We start from the raw sequence: 20,300 nt of genomic DNA, 5'->3' as shown, positions 1-20,300 counted from the left end.
TTTGGTAAAATAAGTGACAGTAACAGGAGAAAAAGATAGTTGAAAAAAGTAGATATTTGAATATCCATCCATCCATTTTTTCTACCGCTTATTCCTTTTTGGGGTCGCTGGCGCCTATCTCAGCTACAATCGGGCGGAAGGCAGGGTAGATTTCATTAAAATATGAAACATGATAATACATGAGCGTCTTTTCGTGTATTTCTCACTATCTCCAGGTCTAACTTGGATGTCAAAGTTAACCAACATATATATGAGCATTTTTATACTTTTAAAGGGGAACTGGAATTTAGCTGATAATTAACAACATTTATGTAAAACAAAAACATTTATTTTTCCTTTTTTATGCATTCTACCTAGAGATGTCCAATAAAGGCTTTTTTTGCCGAAATCCGGTATTTCCAATATAACTCTTAATTACCGATACCGATATCAACCGATACGATATATACAGTGGTGGAATTAACACATTAAATATGTCTAATGTTGTTGTGATGCCCCGCTGGATGCATTAAACAATGTAACAAGGTTTTCCAAAACAAATAAATTCAAGTTATGACAAAAAAAAATGCCAACATGGCACCACCATATTTATTATTGAAAGTGCTTTATTTTTTTTTAACATGCCTCAAAACAGCATCTTGGAAGTTGGGACATGCTCTCCCTGAGAGAGCATGAGGAGGTTGAGGTGGGTGGGGTTGGGGAGGTGGGCAGAGTTGAGGTGGGGGGAGTACGAGGTAGCGGGGGTGTATATCGTAGCATCCCGGAAGAGTTAGTGCTGCAAGGGATTCTGGGTATTTGTTCTGTTGTGTTTATGTTGTGTTACGGTGCAGATGTTCTCCCAAAATGTGTTTGTCATTCTTGTTTGGTGTGGGTTCACAGTGTGGCGCATATTTGCAACAGTGTTAAATCATATGGCCACCCTCAGTGTGATCTGTATAGCTGTTGACCAAGTATGCGTTGCATTCACATGTTTGTGTGTGAAATACCGTAGATATTATATGATTGGGCCGGTATGCAAAGGCAGTGCCTTTAAAGGTTTATTGACGCTCTGTACTTCTCCCTACAGCGCCGCGTTTTAAAAAGTCATGACTTTTACTTTTTGAAACCGATAACGATAATTCTGAAACCAATACCGATAATTTACGATATTTTATTTTGAAGCATTTATCGACCGATTATATCGGCAGTCCGATATTACCGGACATCTCTATTCACAATCCCTTTGTAGGACAAGAACATTTTTTTTAATGCATTCTCACTCGTAAAATATGGCAAGTACGAGGTGGCTAACAATGCAGATAATAGGAGTACACTATTACGGCCATTGAGAGCCAACAATACTCCATTTACATGCCGTGACCTGAATATTAACAAGTATTAGCAATAATGTTATTATAAGTGCTAACACACAAAAACTATTTGTAGCGGTGCCGTGATCACAGAGAGCTAACTAGCTTAGAGTGTCCACCCTGAAATTGGTACATTGTGAGTTCGAACCCCGGCCTAGTCATACCAAAGACTATTAAAAATGGGACCCATTAGCTCCCTGCTTGGCACTCAACATCAAGGGTTGGAATTGGGGGTTAAATCACCAAAAATGATTCCCGGGCGTGGCCACTGATGCTGCTCACTGCTCCCCTCACCTCCCAGAGGGTGATCAAAGGTGATGGGCCAAATGCAGAGAATAATTTTGCCACATCTGGTGTGTGTGTGACAATTATTGGTACTTTAACTTTAAGCTGCTATATTGACATATTGAGCTGCTGCATCGCCTCTGAGTTGGTGAAAGTTAATTCTACATTATAAATCATGCTTCTCACCTGGAGAGTAGAAGTTTGTAGACATAAACCCACAAGTTGGTCGATTTTGACACTTTATTTAGACCTGGAAATGGTGGGGCTGTCACAAAAGGATGCTTGTTTTTTAACCCTTTCGTGGGGATTATGATTAATTTTTCATCTAAACTGACTATATAAAGTCATCCATCCCACATTTTACAGTAAAATATTGGCTCATTTATCATTCTATTATTTTGTCAACATTATTAAGGACAAGTGGTGGAAAAGGAATTATCAATCTATTTGTTCATTTACTGTTAATATCTGCTTATTTTGGGATCGGCGTGGCACGGTTGGGAGAGTGGCCGTGCCAGCAACCTGAGGGTTCCTGGTTCAATCCCAACCTTCTACCAACCTCGTCACGCCCGTTGTTACTTCCCCCTTGTTCCTGATGGGTCGTGGTTAGGGCCTTGCATGGCAGCTCCCGCCATACAATTGTGAATGGGTGAAAGCGCTTGAACTACCTTTAAGGTAGAAAAGCGGTATACAAGTATAACCCATAAAAGAACAAAACAATTCCCTGAAAAAGTGCAGTTCCCCTTTTTTGTACACTGTCAGGTCACGTCTGAAAGGCAATAAATACAATTGATCCAATATTCGTAACACTGACGTTCGGTCAGGGGAGGCAGTGCCTCACCTGTGATCATGCAAAGAAATAAAATATATAATGATACAATAATTGTAATTGTTAGTTTTTAATTTTCACTTAGCTTCACCAATTTGGATTATTTTTTTCTTCAAAATCGCTCAATTTTCGCAATCCCTTGTAAACTTCTCTGTCTGCTGTGCATTGGTTGAGCCATCAAAACGGCAGAGAAAAAAGTGTGAGGTGAGGCAAACAGTTCTTGTGCCTCACGATAGGGGCTCATGATCAGAGACATACGGTGGCCTCAGCGGGTAAGTGCCGCAGCGACTTATTTTTTACGTCTCCTGCACCCCGACTTTCAACATGGATGACAACATTTCCGCACGTAAACAGTTTTCTAAAGTGGACTTTGAAGCGAAGCAGGGGATAACTACTAAAAGAAGACCAATGGTTTGTTTCAATCAGCAGGACGGAAAGTTACTCGCTCTTTCCGAATGGAGTGGTATGTGTGAAAAGACCTGCTTTGTGGATGTTCTATAATAAACCGCCTTTTCTGCCTTCCTTGCCTTCTTTTATAAACCTGTGGAACTGTGTGGACTCAAATGGGATTTTGTGACCCAAAGAATTTGCGTAGAAGCCTCACCAAACATGAGCCGTCCATATTCAAACCTAAATTGCGCTAAAAACGTTTGAGATGACGGGGATAGACTCTGTGTTGCAATCAGTTACTCTGATCTTCGCATATTGTTGTTTATTTTTCCATCTGTGTTTTCATTCTCCATCTGACCCATTTATTTCCCGTTTGGTCCATCACCATGGTCACCTTATTAGTCCACCTGCTACACTCGGTCCCGCACACCTGCTTCAGCTAATCATCCTCCTTTATAAGCCAGCCTTTTCTGTTCAGGCTTCCTCAGATCCTAATTTGACCTCGTGCAACAGTGATGACTTGTTTTTCCATGCTCTCTACCGTTAGCTCTCACGCTACGTTTATTTTATTCCTAGCTTTCACGCTAGTTGTTTCTATTCTCTTTTGTGCCTACGTGCCAGTTTTAGTTTCCTAGTCGTTTATCCTAGCTTTCACGCTAGCGTCTTTTGTTTGCCTTTTTCCTTAGCTCCTGTGTTTTTGTTCCTAGCCTTTTATTATTTTAATAAATCTATTTATATCTTACCTTGTTGTGTTCATCGCTTCAATGCATCCCTGGAAGAACCAATCCGGCATCACAATGCCACACAAGCCTCACACTCTGCCTTGGATGAACAGCGGCGACTCAACATCAGTGTCCATTATGCTAAGGTTGAAGAGAACCGAGAGATTTTAAAAGATGCCATCCATGCGACCTGCTTCTTCGCCAAACAGCAGCTCGCATTTCGTGGAAATTATGAGAGTAGGAGCTCTACTAATCGCGGCAACTATGTTGAACTCTTATACGACTTTTAAAACTGAAGGAAGTGAAGGAGGACTTTTACCAGGAAGTGACGGCTATTTTTATCCAGAAGGACCGGCATATGGACTTCATTTATAAAGGTAAGACGGCGATAATATTATTTTTGTTTTGTTTTAAATGAAATGCACATTTTTTGCCGACAGTTTGGATGTGTAAAAAATGTAGAAATTAAACATAACCCGTAAACTGCTGCCAATCAAATGTGAAGTGAAGTGAATTATATTTATATAGCGGTTTTTCTCTAATGACTCAAAGCGCTTTATATAGTGAAACCCAATATCTAATTTTTACATTTAAACCAGTGTGGGTGGCACTGGGAGCAGGTGGGTAAAGTGTCTTGCCCAAGGACACAACGGTAGTGTCTAGGATGGCGGAAGCAGGGCTCGAACCTGCAACCCTCAAGTTGCTGGCACGGCCGCTCTACCAACCGAGCTGTACAAATAATCTGTGCAGAGCACATACTGTATATTTGTAAATCTGATTCTAATTACGTCAGTGCCTCACCAGCTAAACATCACCGCACGTCACTGATTCTTAAATAACGTTTTTTGTGGTTTGTAAGTGATATTCTATATGATATTGTTATTCAAATAAAGATTAAAAAAAAAGAAAACTATGGTAACTCTGTGACGGGAGGCATGGTCATAACTGACGTAAAACAAGTTGACGGTAATGACGCATCCTTGGACCCATAGTGTATTCCAGAAGCGATCGTATAGTGACTGTTTTTCTTCTTCTTCTTCTGTTATTAACGGGGAACATTATCACCAGACCTATGTAAGCGTCAATATATACCTTGATGGTGCAGAAAAAAGACCATATATTTTTTTAACCGATTTCCAAACTCTAAATGGGTGAATTTATGCGAATTAAACGCCTTTCTGTTTATCGCTCTTTTTGCGATGATGTCAGAATGTGACGTCTCCAAAGTAATACAGCCGCCATTTTCATTTTCAACACATTGCAAACATTGGGTCTCCGCTCTGTTATTTTCCGTTTTTTCGACTATTTTTTGGAACTTTGGAGACATCATGCCTCGTCGATGTATTGTCGGAGGGTGTAACAACACTAACAGGGAGGGATTCAAGTTGTACCACTGGCCCGAAAATGCAAAAGTGTCTCCCGCCAGACCCCCATTGAAAGTGTCAGAGTGCCTCCACATTTTACCGGCGATGACAGACATGGCACAGAGATGTATGGATAACCTGCAGATGCATTTGCAACGATAAAGTCAACGAAATCACATAGGTGAGTTTTGTTGATGTTGACTGCCAGCTAATCGATGCTAAAATGCTATGCTAATCGATGCTAAGATGCTATTTACCGGCGGTGCTAAAGCAGACATGGCACAGAGATGTATGGATAACCTGCAGATGCATTTGCTACTATATTACATTTCCTTCCACCCACATTTAATGCGAAAAAAACACTTACCAATCAAAGGATTTAAGTTGCTCCAGTGTCACGAGATGCGAAAGTCCTGATCGTTTGGTCTGCAGATTTTACCGGCGATGCTAACGCAGCTATTCGGCCATGCTATGGCTATGAATAGCGTCAATAGCTATTTGCTCAATAGCTTCAGTTTCTTCTTCAATACTTTCATACTCAAACCATCCGTTTCAATACATGCGTAATATGTTGAATCGCTTAAGCCGCTGAAATCCGAGTCTTTATCCGAGCTAATGTCGCTATATCTTGCTGTGGTATTCGCCATTGTTTGTTTACATTGGCTGCACTGTATGACGTCACAGGGAAATGGATAGTCGCATCGCAAATAGCGAAAATCAAGCACTTTAAAGCTTTTTTTAGGGATATTCCAGGACCGGTAAAATTTTGCAAAAAAATTCAAAAAATACAACAAGCCACTGGGAACTTATTTGTATTGTTTTTAACCCTTTGGAAATGGTGATAATGTTCCCCTTTAACAACCATCGCAGATCAGTGGCTCCGTCGGCCTTAAATTGACTCAGTAACTCCTGTCTTTGAAGAGTTTGAACTACGGTTTCTGCCGGTGAAAAGCAAAATATTGCACAAAAAGTGAAAAAACCATGCCAAAAGTACTACTTTGAAGAAAATTGTTCTTCTACTTGCGGATATGTGTGTGTTGAACTTTCGCAGTATAATGTTAGACCCGCTCGACATCCATTGCTTTTGGTCCCCTATGGGGGGAAGGGGTGGGGGGGGGGGGGGGGCGGGTTGGGGGTTGCCCATATTTGAGGTCCTCTCCAAGGTTTCTCATAGTAATCATTGTCACTGGCGTCCCACTGGGTGTGAATTCTCCTTTCCCACTGGGTGTGAGTTTTCCTTGCCCTTATGTGGGTCTTCCGAGGATGTCGTAGTCGTAATGGTTTGTACAGTCCTTTGAGACATTTGTGATTTAGGGCTATATAAATGTACATTGATTGATTGAATATTTACTATACTGTTTCAATCAATCAATCAATGCTAGGGTTTGCTTAGCTGTTATGTAGCTGCTATCTCCTAGTAGCCTAGAATACAGCCGAGCATGTTTACCATGTGTAAATGACTTGACTAAAATACAAACAAGACCAACATTATTAAATTGTATGCGATTGGATAAACCACTTGTCCGTTATCTTGAATGATGTGCTACTTCAACCACGCGCATCGAAATCAACCCGTGACGCTGATGAGAGCTACGCTGGGAAATCCAAAACAGAACAGCCGACATATTGGATAACGACAGAGCGAAAAGTTTGAGAACTTTTACTGAAACAATCTACTGACAGCAATGTCAGTAGAGTGATGGATTCGACAAAACAGTTGCAATAGCAAAATCAATGTCTGCATTTGAGTATTTAAGTCCCATCTTATAACTCATCTTTATACTCTAGCCTTTAAATAGACCCCCTTTTAAAACCAGTTGATCTGCCGTTTGTTTTCTTTTCTGCTCTGCCCTCCTCTCCCTTGTGGAAGGGGGTGGCACAGGTCCGGTGGCCATGGATGAAGTGCTGGCTGTCAAAGGTCGAGACCTGGGGTGGACTGCTCGTCTGCCCCTCGGTTGGGGACATCTCTGCGCTGCTGACCCGTCTCCGCTCATGATAATATCCTGCTGGCCCCACTATGAACTGGACACACACTATTATGTTAGATCCACTATGGATTGGATTTTCACAATATTATGCTAGACCCACGCGATGTCCATTGCATCCGGTCTCCCTAGAGCAGGGGTCGGCAACCTTTATCACTCAAAGAGCCATTTTGACCCGTTTCACAAATTAAAGAAGACAAAGGGAGCCGCAATAGTTCTCGTGAATATCTGCTGGTGGTCACCCATATAACAGTAATAAGGGCGTGCCATGAAGCCATTGCCTTTGACGCCTTCTACAACATGCACCACACTGTGAACCCACACCAAACAAGAATGACAAACACATTTCTGGAGAAAACACGCACTGTAACACATTCTAAACGCAACATAACAATTACCCAGAATGCTGAGGTAGGCGGGGGTGTATAATATAGTCAGGAAGAGTCCTGGATGCAAAGGATTCTGGGTATTTGTTATGTTGCATTTATGTCGTGTTACTGTGAGGATGTTCTCCCGAAATGTGTTTGTCATTCTTGTTTGGTGTGGGTTCACAGTGTGGTGCATATTAGTAAGGGTGTTAAAGTTATTTAAATCACAACCTTAAGTGTACTCCGTGTCACCCAGTATGCCTTGCAGTCGTGTATGTGTATCTGCGGAAGCCACATATAACATGATACTGTACTGGCAAGATGTCTGTACATGTTGTAGAAGGCGTTAAAGGCAATGGCTTCATGGCACGCCCTTATTACTGTTATATTGGTGACCACCAGCGGTTATTCGCGAGAATGGTTGCGGCTCCCATTGTCTCTTTTTTATTTTGTGAAACGCGTCAAAATTTAGAGGGCGCTAAAAGTAAAGCCATCACGGCACGCCCTCAATATTGTTGTCCGAGTGAAAGTCGAAGAATTTTGACCCCGGGTGATGTCCGGAAGAGGCGCCAACCCCCCCGATTGTTACGGGGGGGTTGGCGATTGTGCAGCTGAGCCACATCAGAGTGGCCAAAGAGCCGCGTGCGGCTCCGGAGCCGCGGGTTGCCGACCCCTACCCTAGCGGGTGGGCGTCAACCACATCTGCGGTCCTCTCCAAGGTTTCTCACACATTGACATCCCAATGGGTTGTGAGTTTTTCCTTGTCCTTTTGTGGGATTTGAACAGAGGATGTCGTTGTGGCTTGTGCAGCCCTTTGAGACACTTGTGATTTAGGGCTATACAAACAAACATTGATTGATTGATTGATTGAATGTCAGCACACGACTCCTCGCTGCATGCCGCCGTTGTTGTTTGAATCAAACAGTCGCTTCGGCGCTACGTCACATCCACGAAATCCTGATTGGTTCATTGTTGTTTGCTATGTTGAAATAATTTGTATTGCTCTAGAGCCCAGATCCTTGTGTGGTGCTCAGTGAACTACAAGGATCTGGCAAGACTCAGGTTACACTATATGCCTATTGGAAGACATTTAGATGTTAACTATCTGTCCAGCTTACACGCGCTGCAGTGCTGCTTGTATCAAAACTTATTTCTGAAATTTAAGATATCATCCATTAATTTTTTTCATGCAGATAGCAATTATTGGTCAAATCTGTAAATTGTGTGTGTGTGTGTTTGTGTCCAGTTGTTAATTTTCCAGACTTACGCGGACACTTCTTGACGCAGAAGGCTCCATAGGTGTATTTGGCCCTGGGGTTGTGCTCCAGCTGGAAGGTAGTGGGGTTGTACACAAAAGGCTGGGGGCACTGGGTCACACAAGCTCCACTGTCGTTGAAGTTTGTGCAAGCCTAGACATTTCGGAAATTCAAGATAAAAACACGGCTGAATAGAAGAATAACAATAACATGTATCATGATATATTTACACACATATACATATACAGTTGTGCTCATAAGTTTACATACCCTGGGAGGATTTATGATTTCTTGGCCATTCTTCAGAGAATATGAATGATAACACAAAAACCTTTCTTCCACTCATGCTTAATGGTGGTGTGAAGCTATTTATTGGCCAACAACTACGTTTACTCAAAATGACAAAAGAAAGCACCCAAATGACCCTGATAAAAAGTTTACATACCCGAGTGACTTTGATCTGATAACATGTACACAAGTTGACGCAAACAGGTTTGAATGAATAATCAAGGTTTCTATCCTCACCGGTGAGATGTTTGTTTGTAATTAGTGTGTGTATAAAAGGTCAGTGAGTTTCTGGGCATCCTGACTGACCATTGCATCTTTAATCCAGATGTTTCTGGATTCTGAGTCATGGGGAAGGTCAAAAGAATTGTCAAAGGATCTGAGAGAAAAGGTAATTGAACTGCATAAAACAGGAAAGGGGTATAAAAAGATATCCAAGGAGTTGAGAATGGCAATCAGCAGTGTTCAAACGCTGATTAAGCAGTAAAAAATGAGGGATTCAGGTAAACCAGCAACGATTTAAGCCACAACTGCCAGGAAAATTGTTCGAGGTGCAAAAAAAAAATCCACAAATAACTTCAGCTGAAATACAGGACTCTGAAAAATTGTGGTGTGGCTGTTTCAAGATGCACAATAAGGAGGCACTTGAAGAAAAATGGGCTGTATGGTCGAGTGGCCAAAAAGTTACATTTTGGTCTCATCACTCTAAATTACATTGTTCCATAAATTTTGAGGCTTTTTAGTGCTGTTGACTTAATATACGCAGGATACTTTGTGACATTTGCGCAGAAATGGCTTTCTTCTGGCATATATACATACATACATAAACACGCACACGCACACACACACATATATGTATATATGTATATATATATATATATATATATATATATATATATATATATATATATATATATTAGGGCTGTGAATCTTTGGGTGTCCAACGATTCGATTCAATATCGATTCTTGGGGTCACGATTTGATAATATATCGATTTTTTCGATTCGATTAGATTCTGTATTCATTCAATACATAGGATTTCAGCAGGATCCACCCCAGTCTGCTGAAATGCTAGCAGAGTAGTAGATTAAAAAAAAAAAAAAGGTTTTATAATTGGAAAGGACAATGTTTAATCAACTGATTGCAATAATGTAAATTTGTTTTAACTATTAAACAAACCAAAAATATGACTTATTTTATCTTTGTGAAAATATTGGACACAGTGTGTTGTCAAGCTTATGAGATGCGATGCAAGTTGTAGCCACTGTGACACAATTGTTCTTTTTTATTATTTTTATAAATGTGTAATGATAATGTCAGTGAGGGATTTTTGATCACTGCTATGCTGAAATTATAATTAATATTGATACTGTTGTTGATAATATTCATTTTTGTTTCATTACTTTTGGTTTGTTCTGTGTCGTGTTGTCTTTTCTCAAATGCTCTGTTTATTGCAGTTCTGAGTGTTGCTGGGTCAGGTTTGGTTTTGGAATTGGATAGCATTGTTATGGTATTGCTGTGTAGTGGTTTGTTGGATTGATTAAAACAAAATAAAATAGATTTTTTCAAAATGAGAATCGATTCTGAATCGCACAACCTAAACGATTCGATTTGTATTCGAATCAATTTTTTGCCACACCCCTAATACATATATACATATATATGTATATATATATATAAATATATATATATAAATATTGATTATTAAATCTAATGATTTTAATGATTATGTGGTAAAGCCCAAGAAGGACATTGTCATTATTGGATTGTATGCAAATATAATGCAACGGTTTGGTTTCTGTCAAACTTGTGTGTGGGTGCGTGCGTGCGTGCGTGCATGTTTGTGTGTGTGTGTGTTTGTGTGCATCCGTGCATGTGTGTGCGTGTGCAAGTACACTTACAAAGCAGTCAGTGTCCTTGGGTCCAAAGCAGCCACCTGCACACTCACGATGGCAGCAGTCACTCACATAGGGACCGAAACAACGGCCGTCGCACTGCTCGGCACAAACCGTCTTAGTCACTGTGGATGTGGAAATAAAACACTTATTACACACACGTCATGATATTTTACTTATGATTGCATTTCAGAGAAAAAAATCATGGTTATTTGCTTCAATCACTTATTTCTTGCAAGGATCTGTATCCAATACAAATGTATTAGTATGTACACTTACAAAATGTTTAACCAATTACAATTTATTGGTACAATACCTCACAGATTCTTGTTTGAACCGGGTGAGTAATAATAGGATGCAATTGGGACGACTTAGAGTTGAAACCAGTGGTGGGCCAGTCAGCCCTTCTCTGCTGGCCCAACATCAGTCATGATCATAAATTGATAAATGTAAGAGTGGTGTACTGCAATTAGGTGGCGACTTGTCCAGGGTGTACTCCGTCTTCCGCCCGATTGTAGCTGAGATAGGCTCCAGTGCCCCCCGCGAACCCAAAGGGAATGAGCGGTAGAAAATGGATTGATGGATGGAAGAGTGGTGTAGACCACCCTTGATAACAGTTGAAAGGGTAGATGTCGCCTCGTTTAAGGGTCAGACTACTCGCCCAGTATTGACAGCCTCCTGCGTAGTAGCAGCTGCTACAGTCAGTTGTGGTGTCTACAGAGTAACCCTAATCTTTAGTTAGTTGCACTTCTTAAGGACCTGGGATAGAATTACTCACCTCATTTAGCGATTTTTAAGGAGCTGTTAAGAAGGTGACAGAACCCAAATAACCTAAAACATTAGTTTTCTCCGACAATACTGCATGCACTTTTATATCAGAAAGAAATCGAGGTGACACTTTTTGGTTTGTTATGTTTGGGATGATATAGAAAAACACAACACTTCCACATAGGAAGGGAGATGTGGCCAGCGTTGACTGCAGGAGCAAAGGTCACCGCCTCTGTCCATGGTGCTGAGGGCAGGGCACCATCAGACGGGGGAGGGGCAGTGCTGACGGCGAGACACAGCTGGCAGGTGATTTGATTTCACAGGTGGTACGTGTTAATCTAATGAGCAGCCGGGAGCAGGAGGGGAGAGCGGATACGGACGTGACTGAAATGTCACGTTCGGCTGGAGAGAAAACTTTTGTTGAAACATATGCTGATTGAGACCTTGTTAAAACCTGCACGCTGGGCTCCTGTGCCGTGTCTGACAGTGGGACTGCGAGGAAGCAACTTCCACACGCATGTACACTGTGATGTACGGACTATGGGTCTCTATATTTTCCCTCCACTTTGAACCGGGCGGCTTATGAAACAGTGCGGCTGATTCGTGGATTTTTTTTCGCTGATGGCCGTTATGCAAATAGCAAAAAAAATAACAAGCAATTACACTGAAATTGTTAAAATGTTATTGTTTGTGCTCGCAGTGCCCCTCTGCTTAGACTGAAAAATCAACAGGAAGTAGTAGTGCCGTTCCGTCTTACAGCCGTCTATAGCGTTTTTACTCGTATGAATTCTTCAACATTTGTACGTTTTAACATTATAACAAAAGCTAGGATAACTCCCTAAACCGTCCGGTGTGGGATGCTTGTTGGAGATTTCCCGTGCATTTTTATACATGCGGTCGCATGTATAAAATTAAGCATAAAATTAAAATTAAAACACAATTAAGCTAACGTCAGTAGCATAGACTAATATGCTAAAATGTTTACGAGTCTCTGTGTTAGTATTATTAACTTACAAACGTACAACGGCATTATTTTCGTATTGTTTCAGTTTCACAAATTCGTCAGTAAATTCAGCAAAACATCGCCGTGGAGTTATTGAGTCTGTTTAGCTGATTGGAGCGCTAGCTTCTGCAGCTAGTGGGTCCGTGGCGTGATGGTGACTTCTGTTTTGTTTGATCAGCCGTTTTACTGCTGTGTTACAGACACCTTTTGGAAACTATTAGATAGTACTTTATTGATTCCTTCAGGAAAGTTCCTTCAGGAAAATGTAAAAAAATAAGGTATGTAAATAAACATTTACAAAATATTTATGTGTAAATTACTCATTTCACAACGTATATATTTGCGACTTAGAGTCCAGTGCGGCTAATATATGGACTTTTTTTTTTTTTTTCAAAACAAGTGAAAATAGGCTGCGATGAGATGGCGACTTGTCCAGGGTGCACCCCGCCCTCCACCCGATTGCGACCCCAAAGGGAATAAGCGGTAAAAAATGGATGGATGGAAGTGAAAATAGGGTACATTAAAAAAAAAATTCTATCTGATTATCTGTGTTGGCCCTGCGATGAGGTGGTGACTTGTCCAGGGTGTACTCCGCCTTCCACCCGATTGTAGCTGAGATAGGCTCCAGCGCCCCCCGTGACTCCGAAAGAAATAAGCGGTAGAAAATGGATGGAAGGATGGATGATGAATTGGCTATGGAGGACACACATGGAAATTGTGAAGTGAATTATATTTATATAGCGCTTTTCTCTAGTGACTCAAAGCGCTTTACATAGTGAAACCTAATATCTAAGTTACATTTAAACCAGTGTGGGTGGCACTGGGAACCTTCCATCCATCCATTTTCAACCGCTTATTCCCTTTTGGGGTCGCGGGGGGCACTGGTGCCTATCTCAGCTACTATCGGGCGGAAGGTGGGGTACACCCTGGACAAGTCGCCACCTCATCGCAGGGCCAACACAAATAGACAGACAACATTCACACTCACATTCACACACTAGGGCCAATTTAGTGTTGCCAATCAACTTATCCCGGAGTACTCGGAGGGAACCCACGCATTCACGGGGAGATCATGCAAACGCCACACAGAAAGATCCCGAGCCTGGATTTGAACCCAGGACTGCAGGACCTTCGTATTGTGAGGCAGACGCACTAACCCCTCTGCCACCGTGAAGCCTGGAAATGGAACATGGAAATACCTCCCAGTTTTAAATGTTTCATGGCTGTATCTCCTTTTTCCGTAGTCCATGGACATTTGTGTCCTCGGGATCAAAGAAGAAAAAAACCATCCGGATTGTTATAGGCGCAAAGCTCAAAAGGCAGCATCTGTGATAGTATGGGGGGGAATTAGTGCCCAAGGCATGGGTAACGTACACATCTGTGAAGGCACCATTAATTCTGAAAGGTACATACAAGTTTTGGAGCAACATATATTTTCATTCAAGCAACGTTATCATGGACGCCCCTGCTTATTTCAGCAAGAAAACGCCACACTACGTGTTACAACAGCGTGGCTTCATAGTAAAAGAGTCCGGGTATAACACTGGTCTGCCTGTATTTCAGACCTGTTTCCCACTGAAAATTTTGAAGCGTAAAATAAGACAACAGAGACCCTGGACTGTTGAACAACTTAAACAGTACATCAAGCAAAAATGGGAAAAAATTCCACCTGAAAAGCTTCAAAAATGTGTCTCCTCAGTTCCCAAATGTTTATTGAGTGTTGTTAAAAGAAAAAGTGATGTAACACAGTGGTGAACATGCCCTTTCCCAACTACTTTGGCACGCGTTGGAGCCATGAAATTCCAAGATAATTATTTTTTGCAGAAAAAATAAAGTTTATGAGTTTTCCAAATTGTACACATTTTCCAAATTGTACACATTTTTGGGGGATATTGTTCAAATTAAGGCCATGTGTTATTAGTTTTGCCCTTCCTGGCCTTCCTTCAGCAATTCACACTGTCAAATTGCTTGGTGCAAGTGGTTAAACACATAGTTGATGTGTCAGCAGCACTACTTCAAGTAGAGCAGGAAATCCCCCGTTTAAGAGCTACCGAGGATGATTAAAGTAATGATATTCACAGAGGAAATAAAAACCAGTAGCCTGCCTCATTTTTTTTTTTTTCAAATGCGCTTTGCATATAACTCCCAGGTCGACACAATATGCAAAACACTACATTTACGAAGAAAACATCCATAGGATGTAACCCACCCAGACTTGAGAAAAAATCATAAAATGCCACCATCATTGCGAGGTGAATGTAAAAACGTCACTTTGCAAAGTCAAAATGTATTGCTCGTGGGTGTTTTTATTTGTGGAAGTGTGACTATCCACAATGCTTTCACACATTTCCTCACACAGCGATGAACTAGAATGACTGTAATGGCGAAAAGCCAACCTGACAAACAAACATGCATTGACAAAACTCACTTCACTGTGTGTGGAAAGAAACATTAGTGCCACTCTGTTTATGATATGTAGGGTTCAAATGTATTTGTAATACTCTTCAAGTGAGTCTGCTTTTCAAAACATACTGTGGGACTGCTTGGCTCTAACCTTCCCCTTTAAAACGACGGAAGTGAGTAAAAAGGCTATTTCACAACTGACATAAAGAACAATTTATCACTTAAAATATACCCCGGAGCTTCAATTTCAGACCGTGGCTTACAACATCAGTCACAAGTTCCATCTCGCCAAAGTCACAATGTGTCACATAATGATCTTTACTTCCAACAGTCCACAACAGCATTTTACATCCTGCTGCTCAAAAAAAGTCTTGATTTAAAAGACTGCAGGAGATATGTTCATGTGTTGATATACACACATTATATATAAATATATATATATATATATATATATATATATATATATATATATATATATACATATATATATATATATATATATATATATATATATATATATATATATATATATATATATATATATACATATATATATATATACATATGATTTGTATTTATTTATTTCGTACGAATTCCTGGTTATCTCGAAATTCCAACAATTGTTGGAAATCGTAACAGTTTGAATTAAGATTTGGTATTCCAGAATTGTTGGAATTTCAAGAAAACCTGGAATTTTTACGAAATAAATAAATAAAATTATATATATATATATATATATATATATTGAGGCACACATTAAAAGCGTTACTAAAACGGCCTTCTTTCATCTCCGCAATATCGCTAAAATTCGCTCCATTCTGTCCACTAAAGACGCTGAGATCATTATCCATGCGTTTGTTACGTCTCGCCTCGACTACCGTAGCGTATTATTTTCGGGTCTCCCCATGTCTAGCATTAAAAGATTACAGTTGGTACAAAATGCGGCTGCTAGACTTTTGACAAGAACAAGAAAGTTTGATCACATTACGCCTGTACTGGCTCACCTGCACTGGCTTCCTGTGCACTTAAGATGTGACTTTAAGGTTTTACTACTTACGTATAAAATACTACACGGTCTAGCTCCATCCTATCTTGCCGATTGTATTGTACCATATGTCCCTGCAAGAAATCTGCGTTCAAAGGACTGCGGCTTATTAGTGATCCCCAAAGCCCAAAAAAAGTCTGCGGGCTGTAGAGCTTTTTCATTTCGGGCTCCAGTACTCTGGAATGCCCTCCCGGTAACAGTTCGAGATGCCACCTCAGTAGAAGCATTTAAGTCTCACCTTAAAACTCATTTGTATACTCTAGCCTTTAAATAGACTCCCTTTTTAGACCAGTTGATCTGCCGTTTCTTTTCTTTTTCTTCTATGTCCCACTCTCCTTTGTGGAGGGAGTCCGGTCCGATCCGGTGGCCATGTACTGCTCGCCTGTGTATCGGCTGGGGACATCTCTGCGCTGCTGATCAGCCTCCGCTTGGGATGGTTTCCTACTGGCTCCGCTGTGAACGGGACTCTCGCTGCTGTGTTGGATCCGCTTTGGACTGTACTCTCGCGACTGTGTTGGATCCATTATGGATTGATCTTTCACAGTATCATGTTCTCATATGTTCTCATAGTCATCAGTATCATCAGTATCACAGTATCATGTTCTCATAGTCATCATTGTCACCGACGTCCCACTGGGTCATTATTGTCACCGATGTCCCACTGGGTGTGAGTTTTCCTTGCCCTTATGTGGGCCTACCGAGGATGTCGTAGTGGTTTGTGCAGCCCTCTGAGACACTAGTGATTTAGGGCTATATAAGTAAACATTGATTGATTGATTGATATATATATATATATATATATATATATATATATATATATATATATATATATATATATATATATATATATATATATATATATATATGTATGATATAGGTGGAAGAGGGGTTAGTGTGTCTGCCTGACAATACGAAGGTCCTGCAGGTTCAATTCCAGGCTCGGAATCTTTCTGTGTGGAGTTTGCATGTTCTCCCCGTGACTGCGTGGGTTCCCTCCGGGTACTCCGGCTTCCTCCCACCTCCAAAGACATGCACCTGGGGATAGGTTGATTGGTAACACTAAATTGGCCCTAGTGTGTGAATGTGAGTGTGAATGTTGTCTGTCTATCTGTGTTGGCCCTGTGATGAGTTGGCGACTTGTCCACGGTGTAGACCGCCTTCCGCCCGATTGTAGCGGAGATAAGCGCCAGCGCCCCCCGCGACCCCAAAAGGGAATAAGCGGTAGAATATATATATATATATATATATATATATATATATATATATATATATATATATATATATATATATATATATATATATACATACATATATATATATAGGTATTCCAACAATTCTGGAATACCACATTTTAATTCAAACTGTTACGATGTTAACTTTTTTCAACCGATTCAAAAAATTCCAACACCAACCCGTTCATATCTTCCAGGACAACTGTGCTCATATTAATATTTTTCAAAATTTCAGTTTTTTTCCAAAATTACAGGAATTCCTCAATGCTAATTATATATATGTATACATATATACATATACAGTATATAGACTATATGTGTGTGTGTGTATATATATATATATATATATATATATATATATATATATATATATATATCGCATTTTTCGGAGTATAAGTCGCACCTGCCGAAATGCATAAAAAAGAAAAAAAAAAAAACATATATAAGTTGCATTGGAGTATTTTGGGGTAAATGTATTTGATAAAACCCAACACAAAAAATAGACATTTGAAAGGCAATTTAAAATAAATAAAGAATAGTGAACAACATGCTGAAAAAGTGTACGTAATATGACGCATAAATGCCAAACTGAGAACGTGCCTGGTATTTTATCGTAACATATTATGGTAAGAGTCATTAAAGTAACTATAACGTATAGAACATGCCATACGTTTACCAATTGTGCTATATATATATATATATATATATATATATATATATATATATATATATATATATATATATTATATATATATATATATATGTATATATATATATATATATATATATATATATATATATATACAAACCCCGTTTCCATATGAGTTGGGAAATTGTATTAGATGTAAATATAAGCAGAATACAATGATTTGCAAATCATTTTCAACCCATATTCAGTTGAATATGCTACAAAGACAACATATTTGATGTTCAAACTGATAAAACACATTTTTTTTTGCAAATAATCATTAACTTTAAAATTTGATGCCAGCAACATGGGACAAAAAAGTTGGGAAACGTGGCACTGTATCAAAAACCGCCATCAATCTCTAAGTCACGATCTGCTACACGGATCATATATTGTTTTGCATTTTGGTGTGTTTTGGTCATTTCTGGACCCTACTGATCCCTTGGTTGTGCATTTCCTTGTTTTGTATTGTCATCATGGCAACTTAATTATGCCTCCTGCACGGACTCCCGATGCATACCTGTTTTGAATCATTATGTTAGTATTTAAGACCGCCTGCTACCTTTGTTCTACCTGGCAAGTTTGTTTGCACTTCGCAGCAGTTACGTGAGATTCCCTCTGTTTGTTTCCTTGCTAAGTGTAGCTTAGCTCCACGCGCTCGGCTCGCTTTATGGACTTTTGAACTCTGCCTCTTTTTCTAACTTACTGTAGTTTGCTTCCCGTGCATTGGCACACGTTTACTTTACCTTTTGTACAAGTGTTCTTTTGTATTTTTATATTATATCCTGTTCTTACCTTCATTTCTGCTTGCTGTGATCCTGTACACCGAGAGGTGATTCTCCACACGCATCCACGATGCGGTGCTCGCGTAACACTCTAAAGGATATCACCACATGGGCTCTGGAACACTTCAGAAAACCACTGTCACTAAATAAAGTTTGTCGCTATATCTCTAAGTGCAAGTTAAAGCTCTACTATGCAAAGCGAAAGCCACTTATCAACAAAATCCTGAAACGCCGCCAGCTTCTCTGTGCCCGAGATCATCTAAGATGGACTGATGCAAGATGGAAAAGTGTTCTGTGGTCTGACAAGTCCACATTTCAAATTGTTTTTGGAAACTATGGACATTTGTGTCCTCGGGATCAAAGAGGAAAATAACCATCCGGATTGTCATAGGCGCAAAGCTCAAAAGGCAGCATCTGTGATGGTATGGGGGTGAATTAGTGCCCAAGGCATGGGTAACGTACACATCTGTGAAGGCACCATTAATTCTGAAAGGTACATACAAGTTTTAGAGCAACATATATTGTCATCCAAGCAACATTATCATGGACGCCCCTGCTTATTTCAGCAAGACAACGCCACACTACGTGTTACAACAGTGTGGCTTCATAGTAAAAGAGTCCGGGTACAACATTGGTCTGCCTGTAGTTCAGACCTGTTTCCCACTGAAAATTTTGAAGCGTAAAATAAGACAACAGAGACCCCGGACTGTTGAACAACTTAAACTGTACATCAAGCAAGAATGGGAAAAAATTCCACCTGAAAAGCTTCAAAAATGTGTCTCCTCAGTTCCCAAATGTTTATTGAGTGTTTTTAAAAGAAAAGGTGATGTAACACAGTGGTGAACATGCCCTTTCCCAACTACTTTGGCACGCGTTGCAGCCATGAAATTCCAAGATAATTATTTTTTGCAAAAAAAAATAAAGTTTATGAGTTTGAACATCAAATATCTTGTCTTTGTAGTGCATTCAATTGAATATGGGTTGAAAAGTATTTGCAAATCATTGTATTCCGTTTATATTTACATTTAACACAATTTCCCAACTCATATGGAAACGGGGTTTGTATATACTTTAATGCAAATTATTGTTTAAACACAATTTCTCTCCACACAACACACCTTTTTTCGGATTATAAATCGCAGTTTATTTCATAGTTTGGCGGTGGGTGCGACTTATACTCAGGTGTGGCTTATGTGTGAAATTATTAACACGTTACCGTAAAATATCAAATAATATTTAGCTCTTTCACGTAAAAGATAGACGTATACGATTTCATGGGATTTAGCAATTAGGATTGACATATTGTTAGATAAACGTATAGCATGTTCTATATGTTATAGTTATTTGAATGACTCTTACCATAATATGTTACGTTAACATACCAGGCACCTTCTCAGTTGGTTATTTATGCGTCATATAACGTACACTTATTCACCCTGTTGTTTACTATTCTTTATTTATTTTAAATTGCCTTTCAAATGTCAATTCTTTGTTTTGGGTTTTATCAAATAAATTTCCCCCCAAAATGTGACTTATACTCCATTGCGACTTATATATGTTTTTTTCCTTCTTTATTTTGCATTTTCGGCAAGTGCGACTTATGATTCGAAAACTGCGGTATGTATATATACATATATATATATATATA

At 39.8% G+C, this 20,300-nt stretch overlaps 1 protein-coding gene across 2 annotated transcripts in view; it reads right to left on the bottom strand.

Annotated features, from left to right (window-relative positions):
- The window catches only part of erbb4b (erb-b2 receptor tyrosine kinase 4b), a 975,361-nt gene that overhangs the window by 350,292 nt on the left and 604,769 nt on the right, over positions 1 to 20,300 (bottom strand). For both annotated transcript variants that reach the window (XM_061879863.1, XM_061879864.1), the window contains 2 exons: positions 10,735 to 10,853; positions 8,560 to 8,701 (listed from right to left, as the gene is read on the bottom strand). In XM_061879863.1, the coding sequence (XP_061735847.1) occupies positions 8,560 to 8,701; positions 10,735 to 10,853 (261 nt within the window). The remainder of the gene's footprint in view (positions 1 to 8,559; positions 8,702 to 10,734; positions 10,854 to 20,300) is intronic.

The sequence above is a fragment of the Nerophis ophidion genome, linkage group LG19 (genome assembly GCF_033978795.1).
Source record: "Nerophis ophidion isolate RoL-2023_Sa linkage group LG19, RoL_Noph_v1.0, whole genome shotgun sequence".
NCBI lineage: Eukaryota > Metazoa > Chordata > Actinopteri > Syngnathiformes > Syngnathidae > Nerophis > Nerophis ophidion.
This window is presented reverse-complemented; position numbering and strand designations above follow the sequence as displayed.